Source organism: Myotis daubentonii, chromosome 8 (assembly GCF_963259705.1).
Source record: "Myotis daubentonii chromosome 8, mMyoDau2.1, whole genome shotgun sequence".
NCBI lineage: Eukaryota > Metazoa > Chordata > Mammalia > Chiroptera > Vespertilionidae > Myotis > Myotis daubentonii.
In genome coordinates this window covers 80,482,892-80,505,901 of record NC_081847.1, presented here as the reverse complement: position 1 = coordinate 80,505,901, position 23,010 = coordinate 80,482,892, and the positions used below count along the sequence as shown (strand labels likewise).

Here is a 23,010-nt window from a genome sequence, read left to right as displayed (position 1 = left end):
GTTTTAAATGTTCTCTCAATGTCCTGAGGCTTCAGGCAGGGCTTACCCAGCTGGCTCTTTCCTTTGTTTGCTCTGCAAAACTGGATAAGGTTTCCTTGTCTAGGGTTTAATCCTAGTGCTATGTTTTATTGAACCAAAATATTTCTCTTTGTGGCTTAGTCTTCTTGTCCTTTACACTGTAGGGTTCTGTGACAGATAAAGGGAATCATGCTTCATATTAACTATATCTCAAAAAGTGAATTAGTCTTCTTGTGCCTTCCTTTCTTCCTTTCCTTCAACTCAAGAGACCATAAAATAGAGGTATTTAATACTTGCCCTATTTAACTTCACAGGAACAATTGAGAAAAGGTCACTGAAAATACTTTGTAAATGGTAAAGTGCTAGGTAAATGATCTAATCTTCAGGTTCTATCAAGTTCAATTATATGATGACTTTGCCTCAGTTTCCTCATCCATAAAATAAGTAACCTCAAATTCCCACTTTCCATTTCTGTATGCTTCGAAGTTTTGGTAAATAATGTGAAAATACACACTCCTAAGGGACTATAAAGCATCATACTTAAACTTAGATACCATAAAAGGCAAGCAGACATCGAACTGAAAAAAAACAAACAAAAAAACCACACTCATTACTTTACCCAACCTGATCTTAGATACTGGAAAGTTAGTGAAAAGAAGAGAAATGGTGGTGCTAACCAGCATTCACGAGCACAGTTGTAAAGGAATACAGCTAGATATAAATACCATACTTAGGAATTGATGGTTGCTCACACGTTATTTTAAACTGACAATGTTTATGATATTGGGAGGGGAGCGGCCTACAGAAAATAAACAGAAAATTATTTTCACATACCAGTATAAGTAATTAGCCAGGGTTGAGTTTTTGCAGGCTCTTGATATCAAAAAGGTGCAGAGATCTTGCTGAAAGAATTAAAAGAAATGTGTGTGTGTGTGTGTGTGTGTATATATATATATATATATACTAGGGGCCCGGTGCACGAAATTCGTGCACTGGGTGTGGGGAGGGGGGGGAGTGTCCCTCAGCCCAGCCTGCCCCCTCTCACATACTGGGAACCCTCAGGCGTTGACCCCCATCACCCTCCAATCGCAGGATCAGCCCCTTGCCCAGGCCTGACGCCTCTGACAGAGGCGTAGACCCCCATCACCCTCTGATCACCTGATCGGCCCCTTGCCCAGGCCTGACGCCTCCGCCAGAGGTGTCAGGCTTGGACAGGGGGCCCCCATCTCCCCCCGATCACTGGCTCTGACCCCGCCCAGACCTGAGGCCTCTGGCCCAGGAATCATGCCTGGGCAGGGGACCCCCATCTCCCTCTGATCGCTTGCTCCACCCCCCGCCCAAGCCTGACGCCTCTGACCCAGGCTTCAGGCCTGGGCAAGGGGACCATCATATCCCCCCAATCCCCGGCTGAGCCCCCCACCCAGGCCTGATGCCTCGGCCAGAGGAGTTGACCCTCATCATCCTCCGATCACCAATCACCGGATCAGCCCCTTGACCAGGCCTGAGGCCTCCGGCAGAGGTGTCAGGCCTGGGCAGGGGACCCCCAGATCCCCGCGGTTGCAGGCTCTGCCCCTGCCCAGGCCTAATGCCTCTGGCTGAGGCGTCCGGCCTGGGCAGTGGGGACCCGCAGCTGCAGCGGCCCCGCGATCGTGGGCTCCACTTTAGGCCCAGGCAAGGGACCCCTAGCTCCCGGGACTGCCAGCTTCGACTGTGTCCAGCTCCCATCGCTGGCTCCACCCCTACTTCCTGCTATCACTGGCCAGGGCGGCAAAGGTGCCTGATTCTCCGATCATGGCTGGGGGGCAGGGCAAAGGCGGCCCCAGGGCCGCCTTTGCCCTGCCCCCCAGCTCTTAGCTCCCCCCTGGGTTTCCGATCACTGTCAGTGGCAGGGGGCTTCTTCCTGCTTTCCCTTTCGCCTCCCTGAATTGTGCCTACATATGCAAATTAACCGTCATCTTGATGGCAGTTAACTGCCAATCTTAGTTGGCAGTTAACTGCCAATCATAGTTGGCAGTTAATTTGCATATAGCCCTGATTAGCCAATGAAAAGGGTATCGTCGTACGCCAATTACCATTTTTCTCTTTTATTAGATAGGAGATATATATATATATATATATATATATATATATATATATCCAACTGCTATTAACTGTTTAATATCTAAACACATATTTGTTTTAAACATCAGGGGTGTCAAAGATTCTTCTCAAATTAGAAGTCTTAGGGAGAAATTTAACAATACATACTAGTGCTTCTGCAAATGCACTTCCGAATGCACTTTTCAGAGTAGCACCAGCCAAATAGTCCTGTTTTACCTCAAAAGTCAGTCTACTTATCTAAAAACATTTAATTTTTCTATGAGTTAAGAAACAGCTTTGTAGTGTATCAACCTTAGTATCAAAGCCACACATTTCTACAGTGTAATCACAAACCCCAAAAATTACAGTAATGTTCATAAATATGTTAGCAATAAATATTGAGTTTCTTTAATAAAATACTGAAGCCAGTTTATTTTTACATTGCATATGAATCTATTCATATGCCCAAAGCACCAATAAAAAACCTCAAATTGAAGATCATCTCGTGCTTTTTGCTGAGAGGAAAAGTCATAAACATGCATCATTTAACAGGTTATTTAATAAAGTTGTAATATTTGGTTTATTAATCAAAATCAATGCTTTAAAAGCCACCATAGGCCGTGACTGGTGTTTCCCTGTGGTTAGTGTTGGCCTGCAGACTGAAGGGTCTCAGGTTCAATTCGCAGTCAAGCGCACTTACCTGGGTTGCAGGTTCCATCCTGAGACCCAATGGCAGGAGGCAACTGATGTCTCTCTCTCTCTTTCTCTCTCTCCCCACACCCTCTAAAAATCAATGGAAAAAAATACTCAGGTGCTAAAAAAAAAAAAAAAAAATCTATGTTTCAAAAAAACCATTTTAGGCCCTGGCTGGTGTGGATAAGTGGTTAGAGCATCATCCCATGCATTGAAGAGTCTCAGGTTTGTTTCCTGATCAGGGCACATACTCAGGTTGTAGGTTCAATCGCCAGTTGGGGCACGTGTATGAGGCAACTGATCGACATTTCTCTCGCACATGGATATTTCTCTGTCCCTCCATCCCCTTCTTCCCTCTCCTTTCCTTTCTACTATCAATGAAAAACATATCGTCAGGTGAGGATTAAAATCAATCAATAAATAAAAATTTAAAAAATGAAAACCACTCTACAGTGTGTATCTGGTAGGATCTCTCCTATAGCAAACTTGAAAAGCTCTGCACTCACCTCCAGATTTTCACCATCTGAACCTTCTTTTGTTTTAGATGCAGGGGGAGGGGAAGACACTGGAGGAACAGGACTGGTTATAATTTGGGAGCTGAAAAAATAATAGGAGATATCACTGATATGTAATATATTCTTTTTGGAACCGCCTATACATTTTGTTTTGGTTTTTTAGCATATTTCATCTCGATTGTGTCCGGATAATGTGTCGCTTCCTAAGGTGTGTTCTGTGCACCAGAGTCACAGTATGCTTTGGGAAAGAGGCCTCGTGGTCAATGAATATAGATAATAGCTGCTTGGAGATGTGCAAGTCTGCATATTGCTAAATACTATTGTTAAAAAAAAAAAAAAAAAGCCCATTTTACTTCAAACAAGCATTCCAGCATTTCTCAAACATATTTGGTCACAAAACCACCCCTAACAACTTTGTATCTTTTTAAAAACACACAAATTAGTGACCAGCAGACCATGATTTGGGAAATACTGGGTTACAGCGTATATGCTGCCATAAAATCTTAAGCAGACCCTAAGAAAACATTCTAGGTGGCATAAGTAAGGAGGAAGGTAGCATGACTAGAGACAGAAGGCTTCCAATGTGTACTGGGAGAAAATGTAAGGGGTATCTTCTCTCAAAAACAAAAACAAAAATTCTGTTTTTCAGTTCTTCTCCAAATGAAACACAGAAGATAAAAACAGTATTAACATAATCATAAAAAATTTCAGAAATATAATCTTGAGCCCATGTGACAACTGAAATATCTGGACTGATTCAGGTAATCTGATTTCCAGAACTCATTCTCAAGACTTTACAAAATAGCTTATTATCACTGGGCCTCAAAGTTCTTGCCCAAAGGTTCCTATTTATTGCAAATTTTAAGATTTGATGAAAAACATAATGGCAAAGTAAAAAGAACATGGACTCTGGAGTCAACTCTACCATTTGCAAGTTATGAGCTTTGGGCAATTTACTTAACTTCTAGTAAGTCACTGGTATCTAAATTCTGGATATGAGCATCTGCCTCAGTAGATTACTGTAACAAGGCAATGTATGTAGACTACCTCACAGTGTCTGCTACAGAGGTGAGAGTTCTTAATTGTTATTATTGTTACTAGCTGATCTTAATTCAAGTAACATGCTCTTTATTTAGTATAACTACGAAAATATACAATTTTACAATAAAATATTTGAATCCACTAACATGCCATCCTTCATTTACTTGAACAGTGAATAGTATTGAACATTATGTGTCAGACACTTTTCTAAATTCTTTATGTGTATTAACTCATCCAATGCTTCAACAACCTTTAAAGATCAGTTACTATTGCTATCCTCCCTGCTTTTAAGATGAGAAACTGGGGCCACAGAGAATATGCAACTTACATAATGTACACAGCTAGTAAGTGACAGAGTCAAGATTTTAACTTAGGTAATTTGACTCCATAGCCTGCAAAAACTGTGAGTGCACATGCCATATTCATTGCTAAAACTTCAAACTTAGTACCAACTAGGATTTTGTACATGTAGGGAAAATGGAAAGAAGACAGTTAGAAAGGAGGGAAACTCTCCAATGTGAAAACCAGTCCTCCCTGGATATCCATACCTATCTATTTCTGCAGAATTTATTCCAGAATTTGATGTACTCTCTGACACTGAACCCTGACTATCCTTCTTGGTAGGTTCTAATCCATTCTTTATATCGTCAAAATTTTCATATTTGAGAGCTTGGACCAGTTGTAATAGGTACATCAATAAATCCTGGAAAATAAACAAATGAGATAATATTAAAAAAACAAATTCAATATGGTTATAGACATAACTTATTCCTAAATATTATGCTAACAATTCACTTTCTCTACCACTTATCAGCGGTGTTTCCTTTGTCAGATCACTAGGATACCTAATCTTGTGGGGTTTCACTGAGTCTTCATCTATAGATGGACAGATCATACAAGCCTTAGGAATGAGGTATGAGGATTAAATCAATTAATAGAAGAAAGTCACAGACTAGTGCCTGGCACAGAGTAAGTGGCCAGTAAATTCCTTGTTTAAAGTAGTATCCAAAAAGCAAAGCAAACACCAAAACAAACAAACTTTGCCCCACATAATTTTTTCTCATAACTATCAAGTGACATAAGCAACTATTATCACTTGATAGAAAGGAAAATGAGGTGAGAATAATACAGTATGTAGTGTTCCCAAAGACACACACACACACACACACATATATATATGCATATAGAGTCAGAGAAAAGACAAAATTCAGATCTTAATATACATCTAATGAATCAATAGTTTTTTTAGCTGAGTATACATAATTCAGTACTGAAGTAAGGGTCAGAGAAAGGGAAATCATGAGCTAACTAAACCACCATAGAATTTATGCTATATATTTGAAATTTCAAAAAAAAAACCCAAAAGCCCTAAAAATTAATCGTTGAACCACACTTAGCAGTTTAGAATGCATGTAATGTTTCTATTATTCTCTACACCTCATAACAAAAATTATAAATGGTCTAGAAAGAGCTCTGTATCTACATGAACACTGATAACTCTAGACACAAACACTTAGCCTCTAAGTTTGAGGGAACAAAAGCCAGACAATCAGAAATAATTATTTACAACTTTTTTATTTAGATATAAACTCACGCTGAGGGATTGTGTTGACTACACTATAGAGGCCTTTATCTAAACTTTATGACTCATGTCAAATATAAAGAATTAATGACTTGAGTGAAATTTCTAATGAATTTAAAAATAAGTACTTTGGTATTTCAAATAAATATGTAATAATTTTTTTACTTGCAATACAGTAAAGACAATTAGGAAGGAGAAGATAATATGCCAAATCACAATGCTAAGAACTGCTCTTTAATAGGAGAATGAATAACATCCTATTCTGATAAAATTATACAATATCTGAGATTTTCCTCAGGGAAGCTAATGAATGGGAGGGAATAGGGAGGAGAGAGTAAGAGGTGTTATAGATGAAATAAGATTGGCTATGAGTTGGCAATTGTTAAAGATGTGTACTTTAAATGCAAGCACTTACTATACTATTTACTTTAGTGTTTAAACTTTACAATAATTAAATACACACATACAAATATCAACCTTAATAAAGGCTGAGCTTTGCTTCTTGAAACTCAGATACCAGTACAAATTCAAAATGATTTAATTGTGTTTGATAAAGATCTTTGATAAAGTTCTATGGAATCAGCATTTCTAGATACATACTGAGGTTTGAGCATAAGCACTGCAGGCTGGCATAGACTATTAGGTTATATTTGGGAGCACATTCACCCTATAAAAATTCATAAGTAAAAAATATTGCTGGATTAGTCTACCTTATTAGGAATTATTAAAATTCAAGATGCAGCAACTTTGTGTCAACACAGACTGTTCCTCCTTCCCTCGGGGCCTGAGATATAAAAACAGCCAGCATCAAGTTTGCAGGCTTGCTTTCCAGAGGATTCAAAACCACCTTCAGAAAGTCTACACATACACACAACTGTCAGCAGTGGAAAGTTTAAAGGAGTTTGAAGGAGAATAAGATGACCATGCACCTCTGTTTTAGAGGCCCCAAGGGCTTTGCAAGGCTACAATTAAATGGGGCTTGTTGTATACTGACTAATAGAGGGGATCTGAATTATTCCCTAGCTGGTGCTGCATTAAACCATTTTTCATTAGAATTCCTCTTTCCAGACAGAGCAAAGCAAGCTCTGCTGCCAGGTGAGTGTCCTGGGAGAGATTGTCCTATCATGAAACAGATCAGGAAGTAAATTTTCATTTCACAGAGGAGTCCCTGGAGGAATATTTTAATTTTACTTCTGAAAACATACCCAGTATATCCTCTTCTCCCCTGAAAAAATCTCCTTACCCCTCCTTTCTCTCTCTCTCTCTCTCTCTCTCTCTCTCTCTCTCTCTCTCTCTCTCTCACACACACACACACACACACACACACTCAGCCTAGGATCAGGCTCTAGTTTAACATGTACCCAAAGCGGAATAATGAATCCTGATGTACCTCATCATCTGCCTGGCGCAGCCGGGCCACAGCATAGCGCCTCACTGTGGGGTTGGTGTAATGGGAGGACAGTAGCTCCAGGGAATCCTCCACGTCCATGGGCTTCCATTTCCCCAGCAGTTCCAGTGCCTGTTTGGCCTCCTGAGGTAGATCCCAATTAACACATTTCAAGAATTTTGTCAAAGCCTAAAATCAGAAAAGATGTTTCAATTAGAAACAACAGCCTATGACCTGGGGCAGGGAAGGTCAAGGGTTATGAAGCAGGTTCCCCTTGGTCCTGATGAAAGAGTGGCAGAGTCAGTGATAGACTCCTTCTGTGAACACTATAGTCTTAGATTCAACCCTAGAAACAATGCAGGGCAGGAAAATACAAAAGCATGTTCCCTGTAACTCCACAGATCAAACTACTTTCAGAGCACTATGAATTTTTTCAGTTTCCTTTGACTTTTCTTCACTATGTTATTTTATTTATTTTTAAATATATAAAACATATATTTAAAAATATATATATTTTAATATATAAAATATATTTAGAGAGAGAGGAAGGGAGAATGATAGAGAGGAAGTCATTCATTGGTTGCCTCCTGCACAGCCCCCCACTGGGGATTGAGCAAACAACCCAGGCATATGCCCTGACTGGGAATTGGACTGGAGACCTTTTTGTTCCTGGGTCAATGCTCAAGCACGGAGCCATACCAGCCGGGCATGCTTTGGTATTTTAAAACACTACAGGCCTCAAGACAAAGTTGAGGTACATCTCATGAACTCTCAAATGCTTTTGAGATGAGCTGACCACTTTACAACATTTACATGTGACATAAAACAGATAATGAATGAGAAATTCTGAAGCCAAAGCAGGTTAGACTCCTCACCACTAACTCACCTTGAACATTTCTCTAGAATCATTGAGTTTCTTAGATACTTGCATACATAAGGACTCAAATAAATGATTGTTATGTCTCTCTTCATAGAAACAGACAAATAAAAACTCCACAGAAACAAGTATAAAAATAGATAAACACAGAAGCAGTAGCAAATATTCTATGATTCAGCTAACTGTTTTAGTAGCTTTCTGAAACCTCACTACTTTAGATCGGTAGCATACTGAAGTTTTCACCAGACTGTCAGGTAAGTAAATTACCTTGGAGCATGTCACTCATGGTTGCATACATAATAGATGCTCTTAAAAAAAGGTGCTTACCTGTCAAACATTCAACTTTTCCAGGAAGTTTTTGGCAACTTTCAGCTCTTCCTTCAGTAGCTGCCTCAATCCTAGTACCTTCATTTAAATGATGCTCTTCTAACTGCCAAATACTTTTGAGGGCTTTCTTAATTCTACAACTGGAGTCTGCACTCCCCAAGGATAGCTATCTATTTCTCCTGCACCTCCTGCACACCGTTTAGTGCAATGTTTCCCCTTCCAATAAAAACACGAACTGCCCTAGGAATCACCCATGCAATTACTTTTCATTTCTAAAATATATTTCTAGGTTGAATGTGGAAACAAAGCAATGCTTCTTAAATAACTACAGCAAAAGGTTTTCCATTTCATCGTACATCAGCAATCTTAATAGAAACATGTGGCTATGTGCTTATTATAAGCAAATCTTGCAGCATGCCTATATTCAATTCAATAACTGAAACAATCTAACCCCCACATTCTCAGATTTGTAGACTTATTAGTAAGATTTATAGCGTACACTACTGCCAAGACACATAAGGCACTGTACAAAGATTTCCATAACTTTATAGTGTTAAATGTTACAAATATAAACAAGGAGGTAGTAGAATGAAGGAAACAAGAAGAGAAATGATAAAGACAGAAAGCATGAGACTCTGAAGACAGCAATAATAATGATGATACTCCATCTTAAATTCTTAAAGATGCTTTATTGATCTCTGTAAAAGTACAGGATTCAAACGTAATGTGATCCCTAGAGTGCACACACAAGCTTGAGAGCCAGTGTGTTTGGGGTCAAATCCCAATTCTTGGCTCCATCAATTATTAACGGAGTCATTTGGAGCACATTATTTAACTTCTAAGTGACCTATTTCATTAGGTTGTAGTTAAAATTAAGTTATTGAATACAAATGTTTAGGACAATAGCTATACATAATAAATACTTGATAAATGTTAATATTTTATTATCCAATATTTTAACCCATTTCTGATGTTGAGTCAAACATCAAATGTTAACATTATCACACTTATTACCATGTTTTATATTAATAGCAATAAATATTTTTGTGTGTGTGAAAAGATGCAATAAATATTTTTGTTAAACTCCCTTTGATCTTAGAATCACCTCACTGGTACCGCCTATTCTTACAATCATAAGCACAATCACTTTATAGCTGTAAAATACAAAACTTATCATGTATATTTCTAATTTTAACTCCTACCAACTCAGTTATTAGAAATTTCTACTTTGCTGCTAAAGGAAAACCTATTCCTCTACTCAAGACACTCCTGATACCAAGCATGTGAGTTTTCTATACCATTCAACTCCCTAATTTTCAGAGGAAACCAACTAGGCATTCTACAATTTAATTCAATTTTGACATTAACACCTGGGGCCAGTCTCACATGATTAATTCCCATTTCAGATGCCAACTTTGGATCCCCAGGTTGCCCAGATTTCTGAATACATTCCTCCAGTTCGATAATTTGCTACACTGGCTCACAGAATTCAGAGAAATATTTTACTTACTACTGTTGGCATATTATAAAGGATACAAATGAATAACCAGATGAAGAGGTACATTGGGCAAGGTCTGGAGGGGTCCCAAGCACAAGAGCTTCTGTCCCCATATAGTCTGAGGTGCCACTCTCCTGTTCACCAACCCAGAAGCTCTATGAATCCCATCACTATAGGTGCTTATGAAGGTTCCATTACATAGGCATGATTTATTAAATCACTGGCCCCTCTCAATCCCGAGGCCCTCTCCCAGAGATCAGGGGGTGGGGTTGAAAGTTCCAGCCCAATAATCACAAGGTTGGTTCCTCTGGCAACCAGCCCCAGCCTTCAGGAGCCACCTCATTAGCATAAATGAGTGGTTCTCAACCTTCCTAATGCCACGACCCTTTAATACAGTTCCTTATGTTGTGGTGACCCCCAATTTCATTGTTACAAATTGAACATAATTAAAGCATAATGATTAATCACAAAAACAATATGAAATTATATATGTGTTTTCCGATGGTCTTAGGCAACCTTTGTGAAAGGGTCGTTCAACCCCCAAAGGGGTCGCGACCCACAGGTTGAGAACCGCTGGTATAAACTCAGGTGTGGTTGAAAAGAACTCATTATAAACATGTTTCCTCTCATCACTACCAGTATGGAATTCCTGGGTTTTAGAAACTATGCCAGCAACCAAAGACCAAATATATATTCCTTGTTATATTGTAATATCACAGTTGTTTTTCTAATAAATTCAATTAAGAATCACTTCTTAAAAGCTATGGACCACAGATTTTAAAATAGTTCATAAATTTAACTGGTTTTGTTGGACAAGTTGTTATAAACTTTCTAAGTGCAACATCAAGTCTAGGCTAGATGGCTTTCATTGGCAGTAATGAAGACTGTGTGCCAGCAAGCCCTGACGGTCACATAGACAAAAATAGGTGGAAAGACCAAATTTAACAACAACAAAAAATAAGTTTAACTTTGTAAGAACAAATTTCCACCAATTTGTTTTCTGGGCACTGCTATCTCCTCCAGAAAATCTTTTTAGCCTCAGGAACCACATGCCAAATAACCTAAAGCACTCTTCCTGGGAAATTGACCTTCTTTTTGTAGATAAATTAAGGGACAAGGGTACAGGAGTATCTGTTTCCTACAAAACCCATTTTAAATTATTACAAAGATACAAATGTGTCTGTGTGAATATGTTCTCTGGTCACTTCAAGGCCAATATATCGAAAAGTGCTTCCCAAACATTGGAAAATATCATCCACTCGGCCTAGTGATCATAAGAATCCTATAATACGTCCTGAGAATTGAAGTTTCATCACCCACACTTCGAAAACTTAAAATCAACTGGTTAAATGAAACTTGTCATACACTTTATATCACTTGAACATTTTATTTCTTTTGCACATATCTAGAAGTAATTGAATTTCAGTGGGAAGTGACTACTTTTTAAACAAACAATTTTTCTTGCAAGCCTTTCTATCTGAGGCAGTTCTGCTCTGTAAATCTATTCTATGCTTCTTGAGCCTATACATTCTAACAGTTTAATTCAATATTTTGCTGTGTATTTTACACAACACTGTGCTGCATTCAAAATACAATTTCTGTGACCAGTATTATTCTTCATTTAACAGAGTATCATATCCTAACTCAATTTTTTTTTATAAAACACAAAATAAGAAACCTGTGATTCTATTGAGGAATATTTCTTTTCTTGTGGTTATGAAGAGAATAACACTCAAAGCTAGAGTAAATTTTAAAATTCTTCTCTCATTCTTGTCATGGATATAAGGAGAATGAAGATGCTCAACTACAAAGAATTTCCAAAGGCCTCAATAAAAGATAAAGTTCCAAAGCTGAAGAGTTAAGATGAGTTGCAGCTGGATTTTTATCTTTATTTTGAAATCAAGAAAATACAATTGCTTCAGAAAAACAAGTTAAAGCAGCTAAAGACCATCTCATAAGATTATAAAATATACTAGAGACCTGGTGCATGAAACTCGTGCATGAAACTCGTGCACGAGTAGGGTCCTTAGGCCTGGCTGGCGATCAGGGCTGATCAGGTTCCCTGCCTCCCAGCCTCCTGGCCTGCCCCTTCCCTCGCTCCCTCAGCGACTCCCCACTGTAGCTGGTCACCCGCCATGTTCCATGCCGCCCCCTGGTGGTCAGCATACGTCATAGCGAGCGATTGAATTCCCGGTTGAACTCCCAAGAGGACAATTTGCATATTAGCCTTTTATTATATAGGAGGATTTATTCATTCTCACAGAACTTTAGAACAGCTTTCTGACAGATATTATTTTTCCTTTTGTTTCTCTTTTCTGCCCCCAATGCATTTCATAATTTCTGCTGAGGCATGTGCATGATGCTGCAACTGTAGAGGATCTCTATAACCCTCTATTTTGTCTTCACTGATGACTTTCTATTCTAACTCATAAATGTGAGCACATCAAGGAACAGCATTGAAAATCTTTGTGTTGCACAGGTTCCTTAATCTAGGACTCAAGTTTCCTCACCTGTAGAACGGTAACAATTGCTGGGGTCCAACCCCAGCAGGTCCAGGGGTCCCCAAAGGTGTGGACGGAGTCGGCGAAGAAGGAATGACACAGGACAGTGTTCAGTTGATCAGCAGCCTAGCCAGGATCTCCAGCCAGGCTCTCCAGCCAAGTTCTGGTCTGGATCTCCAGAGAGGTTCTGCTGTTTATTGTCTTGTTACATCCATATTTATACCAGTTGATTTTAATCCTGTCAATTTCTATTACAAAGGTTAGGGCGTTTCTTATCTCCATTCCAGGGAGTAAGGATTATGTAGCTTAAGCATGACTGTTTGTAGTGAAAGTGATTAACTACCCGCCTGGCACTTAGTTAAGGAGTTTCATCCCCTCCCTAACTTCAGGGAAAAATCCCTACCTGGGGAAACAACCTTTCTCGGAGAGGTGACCTTGGTTAAAACACACAGCGCTAAGGGGAGCAAACATATTAAGAACAGTATGCTTTATACGCCAGGTCCCTTGAAACATATGTTGTGCAGATGTTTCTATCCTGCAGCGACTGTGTCAAGCAGCAAGGATGGACCGGCTTCCGGCAAACAATAATACCTAAATTGGCCCAGCTGGTGAGGCTCAGTGGTTGAGCATTGAAACCTGAACCAAGAGGTCACAGTTTGATTCCTGGTCAGGGCACATGCCCAGGTTGCAGACTTGATCCCCAGTAGAGGGCATGCAGGAGGCAGCTGATAGATGATTCTCTCTCATCACTGACGTTTCTATCCCTCTCTTTCTCTCTCCCTGCCTCTCTGAAATCAATAAAAACATATTATCATTAACACTAATACCTAAATTGTGGGGTTTTTATGGGGCATAAAAGATCTTTGGCATAAAAGGCTATTTAATAGATACTGGCTACTATTATCATATTTTAAGAGTTATTAAACCAATGTTCTAAGAATTTGCAGACTATTTTAAGAACTGGAAGAGACTTAAAGTTCACTGTCATTTAATCAATCATATTATATCTGAGGAAATTAAAGTTTAGGTAGGTAAAATAATCTGCCTGCAAGTAAAAAGCTTATTAGTGGCAACACAGAGTCAAAACCAAGTCTGCAGATGCAGGTCTAGTGCTGACTTCATCATAATTTCCTCTCCCCCGAGACTTTATCTGGTCTATGGCTTCATCATGAAAAGCAAATGTCTAGTTCTGACCAAGCCTCTAGCCTGCACTCCAAGCTGGCTGTCACTCTACCAACTCAATTTACACATTTCAAATTACATTTCTCATACTCTCTCTAGCCATATGTCCTCCAGAATTCTACAGTTCCTTTAGTGATGTAAATATTTTGTTAGCCAACCCAGGCTCAAAGAAGTGAGAAGAAAAGAGGCAAATCAACATTTACTCTGCACCTACTATTCACCAGGTACTTGGACAGGTTATTCACCTGCAATATCTCACCTGCTAAGGAGCGTTTCATCATTGAAAAAATGAGGAAACGAAGCTTCCAAAGCATTTGCCTCATCTTACCTACTAATAATAAATTGCAGTGCCGGGAGCCGGTCCATGCTTGCTGTTTCAAGGGACCTGGCATATATGGCATACTGTTCTTAATATGTTTGCTCACCTTCTTGGCACTATGTGTTTTAACCAAGGTCTCTGAGAAAGGTTGTTTCCCCAGGTAGGGATTTTTCCCTGAAGTAAGGGAGGGGATGAAACTCCTTAACTAAGTGCCAGGCGGGTAGTTAATCACTTTAACTACAAACAATCATGCTTAAGCTACATAATCTTTACTCCCTGGAATGGAGATAAGAAACGCCCTAACCTTTGTAATAGAGATTGATAGGATTGAATCAACTGGTATAAATACAGATGTAACAAGACAGCAAGACACAGAACTTAGAACACAGAACCAAGAGAGACAGAACCTAGGCACAGAACCTACACAGAATGTTCTCTAGAGACAGAAGAACTTCGCTGGAGAGAACATGGCAAAAGATCCTGGACTGAACCTGACTACAGAAATTGGCAAGAGAACCTGACTAGAACCTGGTGACTGAACCTGGCTGGAGAACCTGGACAGAACCTGGCTGGAGAACCTAGCGAGGGAACATGGCTACAGAACCTGGATGGAGAACCTGGATAACCTAGCAAGAGAACATGGACACAGAACCTGGCTGGAGATCCTAAGCAGAACCTCTCTGGAGATCCAGACCAGAACTTGGCTGGAGATCCTGGTGGAGATCCTGGCTAGACTGCTGATCAACTGAACACTGTCTCCGTGTCCTTCCTTCTTCGCCGACTCCGTCTATGCCTTTGGGAACCCCTGGACCTGCTGGGGTTGGACCCCGGCATTGCAGCACCAGAAACAAAACTCATGCCTCTGACCTAACCCATTCAGTCGCTATCAATGCATCAACAAAAGGGTACATGTGTCTTTGTGTGTCTACCTCTACAATTTTTTTTAAAAATGGATTATCACATACTAGTATATTGTTCTGCAACTTTTTAAAAAATTTGACAAGAACTCTTTATTTCTATGGCAGTTATGCCTCACCTCGTTCATCAGCAACAAACATTGTAGATACATTTGATATGTGAAAACATTCAAGAAACTTACTTTTTCTTGGTTAGTAAGATAACATCTAAATTTCCAAACAAGATCTTGTTCTTCATATGTGAGTTGCTTGGTTGGTGGATAACTCACAATAATCTACAACAAAGAAAAAAAGAACTACTTTTATCAAATATATTCTTCCTCTACATATTCCCATTTAAAATTTTTCATTTACTTAAAATATTTCTATTATAGAACTACTGTGGAAGCATGGAGAATGTGCATGCAGCCAAGTAAGACTTAATTTTACTGTCCTTATCAGTCCAAAAAGGATATTACTAAAGGGGAGAAAAAGATAAGATGAAAAAGTCATACTCCATATAAAGTATATAACTACAGACCTAATTTAATTAAACCAAACCAAACCAAACAAAATAACTAAAGACTCGTCCTTAAATGGGAAAAATCCAAACAAATCTTTCTCTTATCCAGTCACCATGCACTACCATGCATGTGTGCACACCAAGGCCTCTCTTGGGCAATGCAGCTTAGGGCCATAGCGCCAGCTGTAAGAATGCTATTGTGTGAAAGTATATGCTATTTGTAGCTTACCTCCAGGACGGATATATTTACTGAACGCCCCCAAATAATAATAAAACTACCAAAATTTGAAATAACTTTGGGTTCATTAACCTTCATAAATGAAGTGGTATCACATCCATTATAACCAACATACCCATGTAATTATTTTTATATTAATACTTTATAAATTCTTACATTTAGTTGGTCTCTTGTGGTAGCATTAGGCTTGAGATCATGGTCAGAAGGTCCGCTTCTTAAACTCCGGGCAAGCTTGTGGTGTTTGCTCTCAACCAAGTTCTCCTATTAATTATTTAAAATATTTATCAACGATGTAAACTTCACCAAAAGGGAGTTTCAATACCAGTTAGAAATAGAAAAGTTAATAGTTACTTAAGACCATTTTGTAATACTATTTTATTTTGGTTACAACTTGAGTCTCCTATGTGTTTAAAAATATATCACCATTTTGAGATAGTAAAACTAAGCATGCCTTATGCTTCACTAGTGCCCTAATAGGCATGCACATGGCGTTCCAGCTTCTTAAAACACCTACCCCCATTCTCCAGGTGTTCAAGGTTTTCATGTTCTCTCGTCATTCAATACCACCTTCTCGCTAAGGTCTTCCCTGACAACCCAGACTAAAGCTTCCCCTCTTCCTATGAGCTACTAATACCTGGTGATACCCTGTAGTACTATCACCTTAGCAGTTTTAATTCCAATAGTAGCTTGAGGGCAGAGACAGTGACCATAATAATTAAATGTACATATCTGGTGTTAACGATTTTACCTATGGTCAGAATCATGTTATATTTTATTTTTAAAATTTTTTGGTTAATCCTAACCTGAGGATATTTTTTTCCATTGATATTTAGAGAGAGTGGAAGGGAAGGAGGAAAAGGAAGACAGAAAGAAACATCAATGTGAGAAGAGACACATTGATTGGTTGTCCCGCACACATGCCCAGGCCCCAACTGGGGTCAGGAACGAACCTGCAATCCAGGGGTATGCCTTTGACCAGGAATTGAACCCAAGACCCTTCGGTGTGCGGGCCAACACTCTAACCACTAAACTACACCCGCCAGGGCCAAAATCATGTTTTAAAACACTGTCTTGGCTAAAGAGACTTTTTATTGCATTTATTTTGGCACGTGTAAATTGTCTATTCATGTCCTTTTCCTAATTTTCAATTGGCTTTTGGTCCTTTGCTCTCCAGTATTTAAGACTTCTTAATGTATTAGATATCCGCCCCTTTGTCTGAGATGTATATCACAGTTTCTCCCAATTTATCAACTGTCTTTGTTTTGGTGTTTTTGCCATGCAGTCAATTTTTTAATATAGTCAAATTTATCAATCATTTCTTTTCCTGCCTCTGAGTTTTGAGTAATCATCACAAAGTTTTTCCCTAGACTGAGAGTAAAGTACCAGTAAAGTTTCATTTTTTAACATTTAAATCCCTGATTCATTTGGAGTTTTTCCTTACGATCTGTGGGAGGAATGGGTTTAATTTAATATTTTCCAAAGGGCTAATCAGTTCCCCAGCACTATGCTTCAGTGATGACATGCCACTTTTATCATGTACTATTTTCCATATTTTCTTGAGTCTATTTGTGTATTCAGTTCCACCAGTTTATCTGCGCACATATATATGTAATAGTATCGCACTTGTAATTATAGTTTTACAGTCTGTTTTATTGTCTGATACCTGGTATGCCAGCCTAAGTGGCACTCAAAGTTACTTTATTAAAATATATTTCTCTAGTAAGCAATGCTGAACTGAGTTTTTGAGCACAGTGGGTGAGAAGAGTAGTTTGCTTTTTTAACTTTTCTTTTGTGTTTGCTTCATTTAAAACTAACATTTTTTAACAGGGGCCCTAGTTCCTTTTTTAAAAAAAATACATCATCCATAATGTTAAAGCTTTAACTGCTGATGAGCATTTTCTTTAGAAAAGAATGCTCTAAATATACAGACATCTCATTTACCTGACATTTTGGTAGGAGTTACACAAAAGTAATACCTATGATCCCAGTATGACAAAACTTGTTTACTCTTGGCCATTTTGAAGGTACCCACAGAGTACATTTATTTGTGTGCTTCAAATATTCAGAATGTGAAATATAATTTGATTTTATAATGAAAACTCAGGGTCAAATTTAGATATACTGACTCAATTTTATTATGCTATGCATAGGCTATGTGGTATTTAGGGTGCCTGTTTCTAGAAGATTCCCAAGTGACCTTTCTTTTCTAATCTTTTATATTCTTTTTACCCTATCTCTTCCTCTGATGTTAGGTCATCAGCTACTACTTCCTGATTCAATGACCTATATTTACCTCATGTTTTCATTTTCCAATGTGCTACCTTTAATCTACTTTAGTCTGACTAGGAAGGTAACTAATCTAATTAGAAACTCATAAAATAAGAATAAACTGGTTCAAAGTGAAGTAGATGCATTTTAAGTATGACTATCATGATATCTATTATGTTGTTAAAAGGATTTTTTTGGCTGGAACTTTCTAAATATAAGGTCTTCTAATTAAAGTTCTGCTGCAAAAGAGGAATTTACTCTTTGTATCCATGAAAGAGAGATTTCAAAAATGCAATAAGGAGGTGTCTCAAAATCATCCAAGACATCATGATTCAAATTGAATAGTTCTAATAGTTACAGTGATCCTCCATATTTTGCAACCAACCCAGACTCCCTAAAAATTTCCATCATTGATGCTTTTACATCCTGGTATAAACCAATTCCCCTTCTAGATGACGGGGAATTGTTTCAAATACAGGCATGCCTTGTTCTATTATGCTTCGCTTTATTGAACTTCACAGATATTGCAGCGTTGTTGTTGTTTTTTTGTGTATGTGTGTGTGTGTGTGTTGTTTTTTTCTTTACAAATTGAAAGTTTGTAGCAACCCTGAATCAAACAAGTCCATAGGCACCATTTTCCAATGGCATTTGCCCACTTTGTATCTCTGTATTATATTTGGTAATTCTTGCAATATTTCACATTTTCTCATTTTTATTATATTTGTGATCAGTGATTTCTGATGCTACTATTGAAATTGTTTTGGGATGCTAAAAACTCACCTATATAAGACAGCAAACTTAATTGATAAATGTTGTATGTGTTCTGACTGCTCCACGGACCAGCTGTTCCCTATCTCTCTCTCTTTCCTCAGGTCTCCCTATTCCGACACAAAATATTGAAATCAGGTCAATTAGTAACCCTACAATGGCTTCTCTCACTTTAAATCAAAAGCTAGACATGCTTACGCTTAGTGAGGAAGGCATGCCGAAAGCTAAAATGGACCAAAACCTAAGCATCTTGCACCAATTAGCTAAGTTGTGAATTCAAATAAAAAGTTCTTAAAAAATATTAAAAGGGTCAACAGTGAACACATAAATGGCAAGAAAGTGAAAACAGCTTTATTGCTGGTATAAAGAGTTTTAGTGGTCTGGACAGATCAAACCAGCCACAACATTCCCTTAAACCAAAGTCTAATCCAGAGCAAGACCCCCCTAACTCTCTTCAATTCTATGAAGGCTGAAGAAGTGAGAAAGCTGCAGAAGAAATGTTTAAAGCTAGCAGAGCCGAAACCGGTTTGGCTCAGTGGATAGAGCGTCGGCCTGTGGACTGAGGGGTCCCAGGTTCGATTCCGGTCAGGGGCATGTGCCTGGGTTGCGGGCATATCCCCAGTGGGAGATGTGCAGGAGGCGGCTGATCGATGTTTCTCTCTCATCGATGTTTCTGACTCTCTATCTCTCTCCCTTCCTCTCTGTAAAAAATCAATAAAATATATTTAAAAAAAAAAAAAAAAGCTAGCAGAGATCGGGGAACCAAAAAACTCCTGTGACTTACTTTATTGGGATATCCGCTTAACCAGTTAATTGCCACGGTATTTTGAATTTAATTATAAAAGGTCCACCTCGTCCTAGCCAGTTTGGCTAGGACAAGTGAACAGCGCGTCGACCTGCGGACTGAAGGTCCCCAGTGTGGGGCCTGCAGGAGGCAGCCAATCAATGATTCTCTCTCATTATTGATGTTTCTCCCTCTCTCTCCCTCTTCCTTCCTCTCTGAGATCAATAAAAATATATTTAAAAATGAATGAATAAATAAAAAAGGTCTACCGCTTGCGTCTATAGACACTTATGGCACACAAATGATTAACTGTGGTAACCTGGACCCAAACGTGCAGTACCTCCAAGGTGTGCCTGTACCTGTTCCCCCAAGTCCTCACTGCATGACTACATGCCTGGCTCTTCATAATCTAAATAACATGGCTCCCCAACTGTCACTATCCTGACCTTATTTTTATGTGTTAAAATTTCTGATAAAAATCCCATCTGAACTTGATTCCATATAGCTGAAGTGGGTTTATAAATCACTTGTAGGTAACTGAGGTACTTATATACTTTTTAAAAAGAAAGAGTATGATGTCGATCTAAGTCACAATCACTCTGAATTGGAGCATTTTCATAAGAAATTGGATAATAACTCACCATAGACATCTGAGGGTCAGGAACTTTCACTATCTCAAAGCTTGTTAAAATTGGAGATGACTCATCACCATCCTGGATTACAATGTAATAAATTTCCAAAATAAGAAGGTAAATAAAATTTAAGCAAATGGTAAGAAACAATACATGTTAATGTACACTACAATGTACTTTAATTCTATTTAATGAACATCCTTTCTTCCTTTCAAAAATTAATCTCCTTCCAACTACATTTTTTTTTCAACTACATTTTAAAATATATTATATTTTTACCTTTTGTTGCTGATAAAATATTTCAAGAAAAATAAGATATAACAATACAAATTTGTAATATAGTTTTCTTTTTAGAGATATGAAGTCTGGAAATCAGCAGATGGTTTTTGTCTTTTTTTCTAAAACTGTTTATAATGATAGGAGGTGAAAAATAATATGTTCAAATTGTCAAACTTAGAATAAGAAATCACAGAGCTAATTAAAATACAATACAAGGGATAAGTTTCATCACTTGCAAAAGCTACTAACTAGATGTTGGCAACTTCAAATAACCACAATTGAGTTTCACTCAGAAGTAGAATTATAAGCGTGGGGTTAATGTTACTCAGATTTATACACAGCCTGAGACTCAGCAGCATGGCTTCTCAGAGGGATAGCTACTCAACACAATGCAAACCTGAATAATGAGAATCAGTCCATCAATTCTTAAGAAATAAAGCTGTCTTATTTTGTTGGTATTATCATTTTTTGAAAAATTTTGATCCAATTCGGGCAAAAAAGGTAATTTCGGATAATAAAATGTCACTGCATAAGAACTGGAAAAGACTAAACTAATTAAAGTCAAAATTCATTTTCTGACAATTGTATACCCAACATCAACTTTTCCTGTCAATTTCCAAATGCTCCTATAATTTCAATTTTAGATATGTGCAACAAAATCAGGAGACTGAAGGAGGGGAAGTACTGTGACTTTATTTTAGTAATTGAGTCTTAGAAAACCACGAATTCCCACAGCCATTGTTTAACAGGCTGATTCTTAGTCACAATACCAGGAAACACATTTATCAGCCCAACTGTGACAAGTAATCTTCACTAAGGCTATCTGTCACAAAAGACAGGTGACAAGAAAGTCTATTTCCATTAGATTCAATACACTGGCCCAGCAATCTTTACACTAAGTGGAAATATGACAGGATGGGTACACAGGCATTAATTTATGGACAATTTTTCAAGAAGCAGTAGAAAGGGGTCAAGAACCTTTTCAAAAATACTTGAAATTCTTCTAATTTCTGTTCTGTTATTATTTCATCTATTATCAAAACAGTCTTTCAAAAGATCCTTCACATCTCCAATGTTTTAAATTACCACCTCCATCAGTATGCTTTTGCAATATAAACTCCATATGGGCAGGGAATAATACTTTTAATGAAATTACATATGGCATAAAGTATAAAATATAATTTTATTAAAATGTATTGGTGACAAAATTTCATTCACCTACATTTCCCTTTCTTTTTATAAGGTCGTTTTTCTAATAAGTTAATAAACAATGTTAGTCTATCTTTCTATCTCCTTTCCCCTCCCAAGAAATATTATTTATAAAATAAAAAGCTGAAACAAGTTAATGTTTCCTAATCTTTTACTAGAAAGAAAGGATATAAGCTTAAGGGGAAAAATATAAATATTAACTTGAAAAATATCAGAAAAGTGATGATAAATTAACTATACAAACCCTATACCTCCATTATAAATACATCCTTCAAATAATAAATTATAGTTATAAATACATATTTTTTAAATCACTTGTGACAGCTTGAACACACTAAAGTTAAAATGTGATTTAAAAGTGCTGCTTCTAATGAACATATATACTGCATACTAGAGGGCTGGTGCACAAGTTCTTGCACCAGTGAGGTCCCTCGGCCTGGCCTGTGGGATCAGGCTGAAACCGGCTCTCCGACATCCCCCAAGTGATCCCGGATTGCGAGAGGGCACAGGCCAAGCCGAGGGACTCCATTGGTGCACAATCAGGGCAAGGGAGAGACACGGGAGGTTGTCCAGCTGGGGAGGGACTGTAGGAGAGCTCGAGGGCGTGTCTGGCCCATCTCGCTCAGTCCCAATCGGCCAGACCCCAGCAGCAAGCTAACCTACCAGTCAGAGTGTCTGACCCCTGGTGGTCAGTGCACATCATAGCAAGCGGTTGAGCAGCCTTAGGATATCATTAGCATATTACGCTTTGATTGGTTGAATGGAAGACTGGACGACCGGACACTTAGCATATTAGGCTTTTATTATATGGGATAAGCTTAGCTATATACTAGAGAAAATATTTTTCTATTATGTCCTGTATTAAAAGGCTGTCCTCATTTGTACTGATGTAAGCACTTGTCTTACTATTTCTACAATGATTACAGATATCTGGTTTATGTTTTTTGAACTATGCATACAGTTACTTCTGTGGTACTTTAAAATAAAGACCCTTCAACAAGCATTTAAGACACAGGTGTTTTCTAGAGGCTACATGTCAAATCACACACCACTTTCTTTCATGTAATAAGCAGAGCAGAGGAAATCCAGAATTGCATGTGATCACTCAGCCTACTGATAACATTTTCTTAATTCTGCATATATTTTACATATAAATAAATGTAGATTTGTGAAGTCTTTCAGAAGCATACTTATGTTTGGAACACATATGAAATTCCATTACATTATATATAAATACTCAAGTGACAAGCAATCCTTAATGTTCAATAGCATACTACTTAAAAAAAAAAAAAAAGCATGATCCCCTTTTACTTTTCAAATGAATTTTAATTGTTAATAAAGCTATTGCTTTAATATCTTACTTGCCACTTTTCAGAAAAATTAATCAAAAAGTT

General features: G+C 38.1%; 1 protein-coding gene across 3 annotated transcripts in view; it reads right to left on the bottom strand.

Annotated features, from left to right (window-relative positions):
• PIK3C3 (phosphatidylinositol 3-kinase catalytic subunit type 3) overlaps nt 1-23,010 on the bottom strand; it is an 84,536-nt gene that overhangs the window by 37,648 nt on the left and 23,878 nt on the right. For all 3 annotated transcript variants that reach the window (XR_009454203.1, XM_059707189.1, XM_059707191.1), the window contains 7 exons: nt 20,138-20,209; nt 15,833-15,937; nt 15,119-15,211; nt 7,319-7,504; nt 4,895-5,049; nt 3,297-3,387; nt 853-920 (listed from right to left, as the gene is read on the bottom strand). Coding sequence is in view for 2 of the 3 variants with exons in the window: in XM_059707189.1 (XP_059563172.1) it covers nt 853-920; nt 3,297-3,387; nt 4,895-5,049; nt 7,319-7,504; nt 15,119-15,211; nt 15,833-15,937; nt 20,138-20,209 (770 nt within the window). In the remaining variant the exon portion in view is untranslated. The remainder of the gene's footprint in view (nt 1-852; nt 921-3,296; nt 3,388-4,894; nt 5,050-7,318; nt 7,505-15,118; nt 15,212-15,832; nt 15,938-20,137; nt 20,210-23,010) is intronic.